The sequence below is a fragment of the Juglans regia genome, chromosome 2 (assembly GCF_001411555.2).
Source record: "Juglans regia cultivar Chandler chromosome 2, Walnut 2.0, whole genome shotgun sequence".
Classification (NCBI taxonomy): domain Eukaryota; kingdom Viridiplantae; phylum Streptophyta; class Magnoliopsida; order Fagales; family Juglandaceae; genus Juglans; species Juglans regia.
In genome coordinates this window covers 37,056,683-37,069,287 of record NC_049902.1, presented here as the reverse complement: position 1 = coordinate 37,069,287, position 12,605 = coordinate 37,056,683, and the positions used below count along the sequence as shown (strand labels likewise).

Below are 12,605 nucleotides of genomic sequence, written 5' to 3'. Positions count from 1 at the left end.
TTGATAAACTTTACAATATTTAATGTTACTCGTGTAAATTTTTATATATCATAGCCTTGACAGACGATGTCGTTATCTCAAGCTCGTTGCTAGATAAATATACAACAAATCCTATAACGACTGATGTCTTTATATGAATTTGTTAATGAAATTTCACTTTGACTCAAAAGGGTTAAGCATATGTATTTTGGTAAATACTATGCCAATTTCCTTCTAAAACTCACAATGGGAGCTAGCTGGAGTGATTTGCCTGTGTCATTTACACAGGCAAATCAGTACTCCAGCTTTAACCATGCATGAGAGTAGCCAATGCATCATCAACATTCACCATGCGTTTGGCTTTCTCCCATGCATCAGCTCCGAGATCAATATACCTATACAAGTCTCAATATGGGTAGCATGTTACGAGTTCAAATATTATGTTAAATTGATTAATCACTCATATATATATATATATATGTATGTATGTATGTATGAATAATAATAAGTTTATCTCTCAGTAACTTTCAGGTCCTGCTTGGATTCGATCGGAAAGTGTTTCATTTCATCTCATTTTATCATTACAATTTTTTCAAATTTTCGCACAAAATATAATAAACAATTTATTTTTTTAAATCTCAATTCAATTTTTTCAAATCTCAAAACAATAATAATATCAAAAAATAATATTTTCACAATATTTTTTTTTAACTTTTATCTTTCATCTAAAACTATCTCATCTCATCTCTAAATCTAAATAAACCCTTAATCAACACACGCGGTGTGCTATATACATGGGATCGCGTCAACTATAAAAAAATCTAAAATATAATTTTTTTTTAAAAAAATGAGATTATGCCACCTAAATTTAAATATTCATGTATTTTATTTTTTAATTTAATGATTAAGGAAGTGAGTATTAGTGTATTAATTTTTTTAAAAAAAATATTCTAAAATGTTTTAAAAAATTAAAAAAAAAAAGATAAAAAAAAGATAATTTATATTAGGGACACGTCGATCAATTAAAAAACTGAGCGGCGTAGTAGCAGTATGAACCCTTTTTTTTTTCCGTATGACAACTGATACCACAGGTTTTTACATTATTGATATGTTTAGTACATAAATAAACAAGTTTGAAAATAAAATTTTATTGTTTCACCATCTCGTGGAAACCACTTTGTCATTTTTTTTTCCATTGCTTCAAATTTTCTAAACAGGCGAGGGTTTTTTTTTTTGGTAAATATTTTCCTTGACAACGACCGTCGTTTATGTAAAAATCTCCGTGGTTGCCAAGAGCTTTATAAGAGCACTCTCGTTGAAATAGTTAAATTAAAGTACATTTTTGATGAATATAAGATGAATTTAACTTTTAACTATTTCATTTATATAAATCTCCACATTGGAATAGCTATTTTTTCATTATATGATAATAAAATAATATAAGATGAATTTAATTTTGATAATTCACATTAAATTTTCAAATTGAATTATCCATTTATTCATTATATAGTAATGAGTAATTAATAATTTTAAATTTTTTTTAATTTTTTTAATTATGAATTTATTTTATTTTATCATATTTTATTATTTATAATATTATATATTAATTTGTAATTGTATTCTAATTATATTTTTTCAATTGTCATTTAAAATGGAGAGAGAAATAATTAATATTAAAATGAGAGAGAAAGAAATAATATAAAAAGGATTTGATGAATGAATATTGTGTTCCAAATTTGAAAATTAGTTTAGATATTACTGTAGCTAAATATTTGGAATATAACTAATTCAATGTGAGCAATTTATTGACCTAATAGCTAAATTTTCATTAGATTTAACTTTTAGCTAATCCAATGAGAATGCTCTAAGATATCAATAGTTGAAAATTTGTATTTTCAATTGGAGAAGAAAAATGGAGGGAAAGCGTTCGGGCTCACAGCAGCACTGCGATCTGCTACGAAAAATCAGAGGTAAAAAATCCAGAAACTAAACTTCAAACTCAATTTCAAGTTTAGAAACGCCTTGAACTCACATTCCAATTACCATTTCTAATTTTTATCAGTTTTTGGATTTTGATTTCCAGAGTTCACTCGAGCTATAGTTGAGGAACTGAGCAACGGACGGTCACCGACTATTCTGATCGACCGATTCAGAAATTACTGCACGAATCCAAACGCAAACTGGTTCGGTTTATTCTCTTACCCTTCACGAAAAAAAGCCGAAGATTCGTTCATTTTCAGCGCCTGATTGAATCGTTAGACCTTTTCTTTTCAGTTTCATCGTGTTACATTCGTAGCTCTTTTATTTTAGTGTGTGTGTGTGTGTATTTGTTTTTATTTTTCTGGTTCCTAAAATTTTATTACGAACCGTTCGTGTTATAATTGAATTAGGCTAATCTATGATTTAACTCAGCTTGAGAAGCCTAATTTCGGCAATAATTCTGCATTCGATGCAAGAACAGCTAAAACTAAAAAAAAAGAAAAGGATGGTGATACAAGAATTGATTTAGTTTCCGAGGGAGTGTTTCGTCTAAGTTTGACCGATTGCGCCCTAGATGTCTAGTAATCGTGAGAAAGATGGATATGTAATATTATAATAGGGTCCAAATCCATAGGTTTAAGTTTTGGATTAAAGAGATGTCCAATGTGTGAATACGAAGGTTTAACTTAAAGATTTCACCTGTCTTTATCTCCCTAGCATTTAAGTGAAGGAATTTCAGGATTAGAACTTAGTTAAAAAGGTTCACAAAAGACACCTGCCGAACGTATGATTGGGAAAAAAATTCTATCTACTACTTGGAGGTTTAGGAATTTGTTGGAGGAAATAACACATCTGAACACCTCCAAGATTACAACAGTACCTTTGTGTATGGTTAATCATGATTTCATGCAGTTAGTGTAAGGATTTGTTTAGAAGGGAGCATAGATGATACGATAAGTGGAAATCATAGACGACCCCATGGTGAGGTAACTAGCAACTGTCGTGAAATTCATCTTGATGTTGGGTTTTAATTTAAGCGCTACCATCTTTGTATGCAGCTGCTGCAGCTATGATTTGTCATATGGGAAGGAAATTCTCACATTTCGAAAGGAAAGCCATGTACATAGGCTGGGTGAGTAGGTGCTTAACCTTAAATATTTGTCAAAACCTTGTGATGGGTCCTGCATTAAATGGAATCCTAATCTACTGCTTCATTTTACAAACAAATAAAACATAAAATCAGATCCTCGATTGTTGATGACATCTAATTCTCATTCAGATATCCTGCTGAGAGTGTTGTTGATTGTTCAGCAACTTCTGCAAGAAAGCAGGCATGGGTCTAAGAGAGATATATATTACATGCATCCATGTATATTTTCAGGTGATTCTGAATTAGATTTCAGTTCGTATTTCAAATTATATTTCTAGTTATAAATGAAAATGTCGAGCGTATAGTCTTCTAGGAGATTTATGTCGAAGTTTCCCTATTACTGTGAACTGGATTCTGAAAAGTGCATTTTCAGTGGTACAAATTTCATCATACCCCCTTATTTTGGTCTCTCAGTAATCACTTTATGCTAAACAAAGCCTCGTGCCTCAATATGAGGAAAGCTTTACAAGGGATAATAGGATATCTTTGAATATGTTCAGATTATTTGTCCATAACATTTGCTGTTATGATAAAAGGCACAAGTCAGTACTTAGATATTTTGGAAAAATCTAAACTTCAAACAGGATGCAAGTCTTCTTATGCTTGATGTTCTTACTTTCTTCAAATTTTGCTTAATTTTAAATCCAGAACAGTCGGTCGTAGACCAGGCAATCAACGACATATGTATCCTTATGCAATGCAGTCGCCACAATCTAAATGTGGTAGGTCTTCTTGCTTCAATTCTTTTTTCCTGGTTCTTTCTGGTGTGTGTAAAGCCTTAGAGGTTCATACCTAACAAATAAGGGGGATCGTCTAAGCAATTATAAGTAAACCGGTGATACCAGCATCAGATTTTTGCAGCACCTTGTTCAATGTGTTATCTTAAGGAAATTACATGTTTCATGGACATTGACAACTTGTCTCCTTTTGGCAGGTTTCTGTTGGGAATGGGTAGGTACTTGAGATCACACTCAGTCCTTGTAAGATAAGAAGACAATCATACTCATTTTAGTCTGAATTGTCTTTCTATAACCCTCAATCCGTAGCACAATTGTCTGGGGCGACCACTCGTGAAGCCAAAGTTACTAGTTCAAATCTCCCCTTCTCAGTCCCATTGGAGTCAAAACTCACTTGTGCAAAAAAGAGTTCTCTGTATCATTACAGTCAAGTATTATATGCCCATGGTCTCTATGTTATACTGATTAAAGAATACATCCATGTCGATGTGGGATTTTTATTCCCACTAGGATCTTTGACTGGATGAATATTAACTTGAGTGGTTTCAAATTTGAGGATATATGACATTCATGGAAGTATAACTAATAAGGACCTCAGCTATTATTGCTATGTATGCAGCGCTAATGATTTCCAGTGAGCATAGAATTTTAAGATCCCCCACAGGTTTGAACTTCCCATTGGTCTCCACTCACCACCAAAACAGACCTGTCTTCAAGTCATTTAGAAAAGAAATTTCGCGAAGGAGACCAACATGTAACATACCCCACTTTTGGGGGCTCTGAATGAGAATGATCGCCTGCTTTAGTAATCCAACACCTAAACTGTGCTTTGTTCTCAGCTTTCTCATTTGGAGTTCTGTCCAGCAAGGCTGACCCATAATATGCTGTGTCAATTCCACTGTAGTTTTGTTATCATGTGTGCTCAGCTGCCAAAGTTTGTTGATCACACTCTCTGTTACAGGTTGGTGATGGGATGGATTAGATTCTTAGAAGGAGGAAGGAAATTTGATTGCATAAATTGTCCTAACATGGTAAGAATGGGGACTGGTATGGATGATGTCAACAGATGAAATAAGTTTTCTGCTAATTAAGAGATATATGTGGATCTGGTTCTCTTGCAGGCCCACCCCATTCCCGTTCAGGTCGAAGAAGTCAAAGGTATCCAATTTGTAGGATAATATATAAGACAAATCAGACCAATATATATTTAAAATTTTTGCAACCCCAGATTGATAGTTTATAAGAACGAAAGGTTTTATCTAAGGTTTCCTATGGATTATTTGCCAAGGTCTTTAATATTCCTGATTGATTTTCACATATAACCTAAATCATAGATAAGTTAAATTTTCCTCAATTCCTTGCTCGTAGATATTGTTAGTGTTGCTAGGTTCATTCTTATTGTGGAGAAGGAATCGGGTATGCAATTATTATTAGAATAATGGAAGGTAACACCATTCCTTATATTCTTTCTTTTGACTAGCCCCATTAATGAAATGCAGTATTCCAGCGATTAGCAAATGACCAGTTCTGCAATGCAAACCGTTGCATTGTCATCACAGTAAGGTTTCCCTTCGGTCATTTCCTCCATCTCAAAATCCTTTTTGATTATATCTTTTTTTGCAGGGAAGAGGCTATCCAGATATCCCCACACGAAGGTAAAAACTCCCGTTCTTTAGTTTTGCATGTATCTCTGTATCTAGCCATGTACGCTGAACAATTGTTTTGTTTTGTTTGATTTATTTGGACTCTTGTGATATATGCATTTGTGTTAAGTAGGTTTCTGCGGCTTCTCATCGAAAAGTTGTGTCTTCCTGCTTATTGCTTGGTGGATTGTGATCCATACGGCTTTGACATTCTGACAACATATCGGTTTGGTTCACTGGTTAGGTTTATTAAGTCGATAATATTGTTGCTTATTATCCGCTTGAACAAGCCAAACATGCAAACTGGCAACTAGGACTGCATATATGAAATGCTGAGAACCATGCAAACTTGACTCTTGTTTTGGATCTTACTAGTAATTTTTTTTTTTTTTAGCAAATGGCCTATGATGCAAAATATCTGCGTTGCCCAGAGGTACGCTGGCTTGGAGCTTTTCCTTCAGATTCTGAAAAATACTGTCTTCCTCAGCAGTGCCTCCTTCCTCTTACAGGAAAAGGTAATGGATGCTACTTGTGTTGTTTCAGATAAGCTTTCTTATGCTTGTAGCCTTATGCCGGGGTCCCTAATCTTCTTGTCAGACAAGAGGAAAACTGAATCCATGTTAAATAGATGCTACTTGCAAAGAGACGTCCCAAAATGGAGGTAAAATTCTGCGACATTTCCTTGTTTGCCTGGACCACATAGTTACTTGAGTAGATTTCATCCATGGAAGGTCGGAGCTAGAGTTAATGCTGCAAAGAGGGGTCAAATTCGAGATTGAAGCATTGTCCGTGTACTCACTATCCTTTTTGACAAAAGAGTACATTCCATCTAAAATTAAAGGTGGAGTGCACATTTAACTCATCTGATGCATTTTGAGCATCTGCTTACCATCTTGGAGCACAATCATACAAGTTCAGCAATATCTGAAACATCATCAGTTCAGACAAAGTTGCACATTGGGTTGTATCTGCCATCATCTAATGACGGCTAATAAGTAAATTTTTGACAAGCTTCGGAAGAAAAAGTTCAGAAGGACAAAAAAAAAAAAAAAAAAGAGTTATGGAAGGGTTTGGATATGACAAATCATTACGGTGAGGAAATTATTGACAAACATTAATAAAAAAGAAAAAAAAAGAAAAAAAGAGGGTGCTAGTAGGTTGCCTTAATGCCTATGGGCTATATAGGTGGGGGAAGTAGGGAAAAAAAATTATTCAAGACCGAAACGACAGGTGGGTTGAGTAATCGAGATGAAAATAAAGCAGTTGTGTTGTGGGGTTGTGGGGAATAGTAATACTTATAGTTACGGAGTCTATAAATATTATATAGTCATTTTAAAAAGAATATAATTTATTATTAAAAAATTAATTTTTTTATATAATTATTATATTTATTTATTTTTTAAATAATTATACGACATTTGCATATTAACGGTTGTAATTTTCATTTCTTTACTGGTTAATAACTTTTCTGATCGTTGGGCAATTAATTAATTAATCGCCTCTCTCATAAGTGGGTGAACATCTCATCATCGACCCATAACCCATTTCTTTGCTTCATTTTCTTGGGTGCTGCTACCAGCCCCCTCTATAGGGGGTAAGTGGCAGTATTATATTTTTTATCTTCGGGGTTTCACTTTAAAAAATTTACTTTTACAGAAAAAAAAAATTATATTTTTTCATAAAGACTTGAAAATTATTATTAGCAAAATGCTAAGGGAATTGAAGGATGCACCGAAGAAATGTACAGATGAGTGCATTTTTGTTTTTTATTTTTTAACAGTCCCTGTAGAGACCCTTATTATTATATTATTATAGTCCTCCTATTTTTATTTAAGGCGATTCGATAAAGACAGAAAAGAAGGATGCGATCTTCCAATGTTACTCTTGGTGGTGTGTTTGTGGCGGTACTGGGAGTCTTGGTGATTGCGCTATCTCTTTAGCTTATGATTAATACAGGGATAATATTTTTACACATGAAAGATCATCCTCATTGTTTTGTGTCAAATATTGTTTAGTGTAAAATACTTTTACGCAAAACAATATTAATCGAGTATTTCATTCTATTTGAGAGATTTTTTGGAATAGTTTTAAATATTGTAAGATCTATCTTTCTGATTTGAATATGATTGTCCACCACATGGAAGGCCTGACAATCATGGTATATATGCGCATCTTTTCTCACCTGCAGGGACGGCAACGGCCTCCCAAAATCTTTCAAAACCCTTCTTTAATACATAGTTTTTTTTTTTAAGATGCGCTCAATAGAAAAGATAATTTGACTCTCTAAAAATTTTTAAAAATCTTACTTTGCACTTAGTTTTTCAATATTTTTTTTATGGGTGGCTCTACGGCTACCGCTGGCAGCTCATGCTAGTATAGTTCATCTATATTTTTTTTCACGTGCATTTTTTTAACAGGAGGACTAGCATTTTCTTTTTTTCATACTTACAATTATTTTTTGGTCATTAATAAAATTTCACATGCTTACACTAATTATTTTTTTTTTTTCACATCTCATTAATAAACTATTTGATATATTTAAAATCTCATTTTTACTATTTGTTGACACATTTTCGTTCGAGTCTTCTATTAGCTAGTCTAATTTGATTGAGTTTTGTTAACATCTATGTTACCACCGCGTCAACAATTAGGAATGAAGACAATATATATCCCATGGCTATTCCTATCTATATAATAGAGATTTTACAACATTTAGTCTTAAATTTAACAATAAAATTTATTTTTTAGTTTCTTGATTTTTATCCTTTATTTCTACTTTTATGATGGATTTGTAGAACAATATTGACTTTTTTATTATTTAATCGATTTTGAGCAATTATAATATTAATTTTTTTACTTCAAGTCTTTAAATAGACGTGTACTCATACAGAGAGACTAGAAGAACTTTGCTTTTATATTTATGTCAGTTGGCCTCTCAACAAAAAATTATTGGTTCTGCCCCTACTCACCTCCCACCGCCATTGCCACCAATTTATCAGCGACCACCACCGCCACTGTATGGTCCAGTAGAGCCATTTTCTTGTTCATCTAGGACACCCACCAATGCCCAGAGTGGATGGTAATTGTGAGTTGCTGGACTGGCTTTGTGTCATTGAGTTTTGATCATGTTGGTTTTTAACTTTTTGAGTTGGTATTTTCTTGAGAATAGTATTAGTATCTATCGAATTCTTTAAGGATTGAGATTTGTTATGGTCCAACGCTGTGCTATTAAAGGCTTCCTGGTTTACGAGCTTTAGAGGCTTAAATTAGTTTAAGGTTTTAGTGTGGTATTTTTGTGTATTCTTTTTTATTTTGGGATCTGAATCCTTTTATTTTTGAGTGAAAGAAAAGCAAAGTCTGCACTAAAAAAATCAATGTCGCCTTCGTGCGTGATAAGAGCATTCAATTTCACAGGCCCACCTCATAACTGATAATCGAGAATCCATTATTTCATCCCAATGTCAGGCCGTTGTCATACTGTCATTATAAGTGTATATCCCTCGAGCTTTGTTACACAATTTTTACTATATTTCATACTTTATATTATTTTAAAATTTTAAAATTTTTTTTTAAGTTTATTCTTTTCAAATTATTTCAAATTTTTTATTCATTATTTATATAATAAATATTTGATAAAAAAAAATAAATAAAAATAATGTAGAGTGTAAAGTATTAGGAGATTGTGAAGATTTTTTAATATTCCAAATGGTTAATTCAATCCTATGCTGAGACCTCGCGTGTCAGCACTCTGTCACCGATTGAAATATCCCTCATGAAAACAATCTCCTCCTCCTCTTCTTCTTCTTCTTGATGGACTTGTTTTCTTTGAATGATTGCTGCACTGTCCCGTACACGAGGGAAAGATAATTTCAGGGCTACAATATTATTTGCTTTCACTTGAAGACATCTAGAGCTTGTCATTCCAATTATGTTCATGTGTCTCACTTTCTCATTAGTCCGACTTTTGTTTAGAGGGTCCATCTAGATCTCACCCACCGATCCATTCATCATGTGCTATAACCTCTAGAGGGTGAGAAGCAAACACGTTCATTTAAAATGAGATTTGACTTCAATGTGAGGAATACGACCAATTTGGAGAGAACCTGTTTTCTCATGTAAAATCAGAATATGAAAATGAAAGCTCTTTTCCATCCACACAACTCACAAGTGAAGTGTAAAGGATTCATGGATTCTTGGGCAACGTATACAGCCACTGCTACTAAATGCCAACTCCAATCCCTTTCAGAAGTGCAAACAAGTCTTTTTATGTATTTTTGTTGTAAAAATAGTTTTTTTCTTTTTTTCGTTTTAGCTTTTAACTTAATGCTGATCTGCTTTGATATTATATCAAGATGTGATAGCATTGTCACTGATGGAGCTGGGAAAAGCATATGGCGGTACTAAGCAACAATTTACATTTCAAACCTCATAGCAATGGCCAACTGACCCGTGGTGGCATTGGTAATTGGAAATCCTCATGAACAGGGAAATGGGAAGAGAGATTTCAAATTTCCAAAACTATAAAAGAAAAAATCTAACACAATTTTTTACTATTCACATGACTTTCGTACATTACATTTTTTTTAATTTTTATTATTTTTTTCTCTTATCAAATTTTTAATATTTAAATAATGAATAGAAGAATTGAATTAATTTAAAAAGAATAAACTTAAAATAAAATTTTAAAAAAATATTAAAAATTTTAAAAAATATGATGTGTGGAGGTTGAAAAGTTGTGTAACATTACTCAACCACGAAAAAATGTTGTGTCGGGTTATGAGGTTTGGGAATGATTCTACTGTAGAAAAAAATTAGCTGAATTTCATTTCTATCTTTAGGAAAGTAGATGTTGTTGTGTGGGAATGAAACTATGTCACATCACATCTATACCTTCACTTGCGTTTCTAAGAATGTGGATTTGGAAATACATGCACGTTGTGATAGATGAGAAGCGTTTTGGGTTCATGAAAATGGAAAACGTGGAAAGTCCAATACAAGTTGTTGATACCTTATTGCTCAGATGGCGAAGGTGGAAGAGGAAAGGAATATGTGCAAATTTGTTGTCATTCACCTTCTATTGTCTATGTTCTTCTTAACTCTTTTAATATCGATGGCGTGGATTAACTTCATTTGATTTGGAAAAAAAAAATTTATTTCTGAAATAATTTTTCACTTGATTGTGATATTATATATATGGCCATATGGGTGTGTGTGAGTTCACTAGATCATGTTAATTTTTTAGGATTAAAACAAATGGGATTTTAGCCTCGAAAATATCATGCATAAACCTAAGACCTATTAGGGTTCAAGAAAATTCATACAGCTGCCTAGCCTTTGTAGGCTTGTTTAGTTTTTGTTCTTTTCTTATAGGCCTGTTTAGTAGTTTGTGTTAGTTTGGTTGTTTTAATTTTGGTTAGATATTATGAATGGTTTTAGTGTTTTATTTGTAAATTTTTAGTGTCGGTTTTGTTATTATGATATTCCTCCGTTATAAATAAGGGTTATTAATAAAATTGAGATAGAGTCACTATTAGATATGTGGCCTCCGACTCTTCTTAACAAAAAAAAAATTCAAACCTCTCCTAACATAAATTAATGTGATTAATAAATGATTTTCAATCACATTGAATTTTGAAAGATGGAGTTCACCAACTAATGTGCTCATCGAGTATGGTTGTGTTTCAATGATAACTCTTAACTGATACTCCCACTAACCTTTTATTTGTCTTTATTCTCCGAGGAAGAAGATTCAATATTCATGGACAATCACAAAAGCGTAGTTACCAAGTAAGTATTAATTGCATTTGCAGCTGTTTGGTTTTGGCATCCTTATTAAGTGCCCTGGAAAAATATCAAAATGAGAACTTTTGGCAGTACACTTAACAGTGGCAGACATGACCTCAAAGTCAAGGATTTCGCCCTTTCTCCGAAGCTAGCTAGGAGCCGGGTCTTAGATATTTGAACTGGGATGTGATCATCCTTTTCATATTGGCCTCTCTCTTCAATCTAATCCTATCATTCTATTATTTTTTTAGACCATTATAGGAGGCAGCATAGCCCAACCACTCCCTTCAAATCCATCAAAGTCCAAACCTAATTAATTAGCCCTCCATACAGATAAGTTGTACATATCAGTAAGTAGTACCTGTTTGGTTAGCTTGTGTTCAATCGGGTTTTGATCCAAAATGTAGACCACCTCATTCACTCCAATGGCATTTGTTGCTTACAATTAGTTGAGATAGACATTAGTTTTCACGTTTTCTTGGTATGGCTTAGTCACACAATCATCAATATTCACACAGAGCTCTTGATTTACTAACTGCATCCATTTTGAAACCATGGTATTGAAACAGATGATCTAATGTGCTTAATTTTTTTTTTTTTTAAAGGAATGTCGAAAACCTCTCCAAGGCAAGACTTTTCGAAATCCACCTCTGTAGAATAAATCCCGATCTCATATATTTCGCTTCCAGAAATTTTTTTACACAAAACTGACTAAATTGTTGATTTTTCATCAGAAAATGTGATTCTAAAAAATTTTTTAGACTCATAAAATATTGAACCTTAGACTTTGAAAGAAGTGATATTTCAATACCAAAGCTTTCACCAACCTTAGAGTTTCTAATGTGCTTTAAGTATAATTTCCAAAATCTGAAACATTATTTGTGGATGAATCATTTGTTCAGGCCTGCATGCCTACTCCATGATTTTTACCATTACTTTATTTTGGTGCTTGAGCAGTATGCCATGTCTTCATCACATGTGCTACCTATGCCTACAGGGCCACCCCTAAGCATCTAATTCTCATCCCCATTGCAATTGAATCAAAAGGCAGCTTCATGTTTCAGAAAAATAGGATTACCTTCCAAATTAAGCCAAACATGGTTGCAATAAGACTATAAACTTGATATTCAATTTACAGTAATTTATACTACAGCAAGAAAGAAGTAAGAAGAGATCGAGAGGAAAAGGTAAGAGAGAAGAGAAGAGAAGAGATTTCCTAGAGTAAATTCACATACAGCTAATTGACAGAAACAGGGTGAACAAGTAGTGGAACTTATGATTCAGAAACATTATAAGAGACATACAGATTATTTTGTGAGTAAAAGATAAAAG

General features: G+C 33.1%; 1 protein-coding gene across 2 annotated transcripts; it reads left to right on the top strand.

Moving 5' to 3' along the window:
• Positions 1–1,891: 1,891 nt before the first annotated feature.
• On the top strand, positions 1,892–6,514 carry LOC108985229 (meiotic recombination protein SPO11-1). Of its 2 annotated transcripts, none has more exons than XM_035687247.1 (15): positions 1,892–1,949; positions 2,063–2,162; positions 3,018–3,091; positions 3,239–3,340; positions 3,758–3,831; positions 4,044–4,060; positions 4,808–4,877; positions 4,968–5,004; positions 5,215–5,262; positions 5,346–5,404; positions 5,470–5,501; positions 5,623–5,728; positions 5,884–6,004; positions 6,087–6,150; positions 6,221–6,514. In XM_035687247.1, the coding sequence occupies exons 1-15, from the start codon at positions 1,892–1,894 to the stop codon at positions 6,345–6,347; spliced, it is 1,089 nt and encodes a 362-aa protein (XP_035543140.1). In that variant the 3' UTR covers positions 6,348–6,514. The 2 variants fall into 2 exon arrangements, with proteins under 2 accessions (XP_035543140.1, XP_035543141.1); XM_035687248.1 differs by having other exon boundaries at positions 5,623–5,733; positions 6,221–6,290.
• Positions 6,515–12,605: the final 6,091 nt, after the last annotated feature.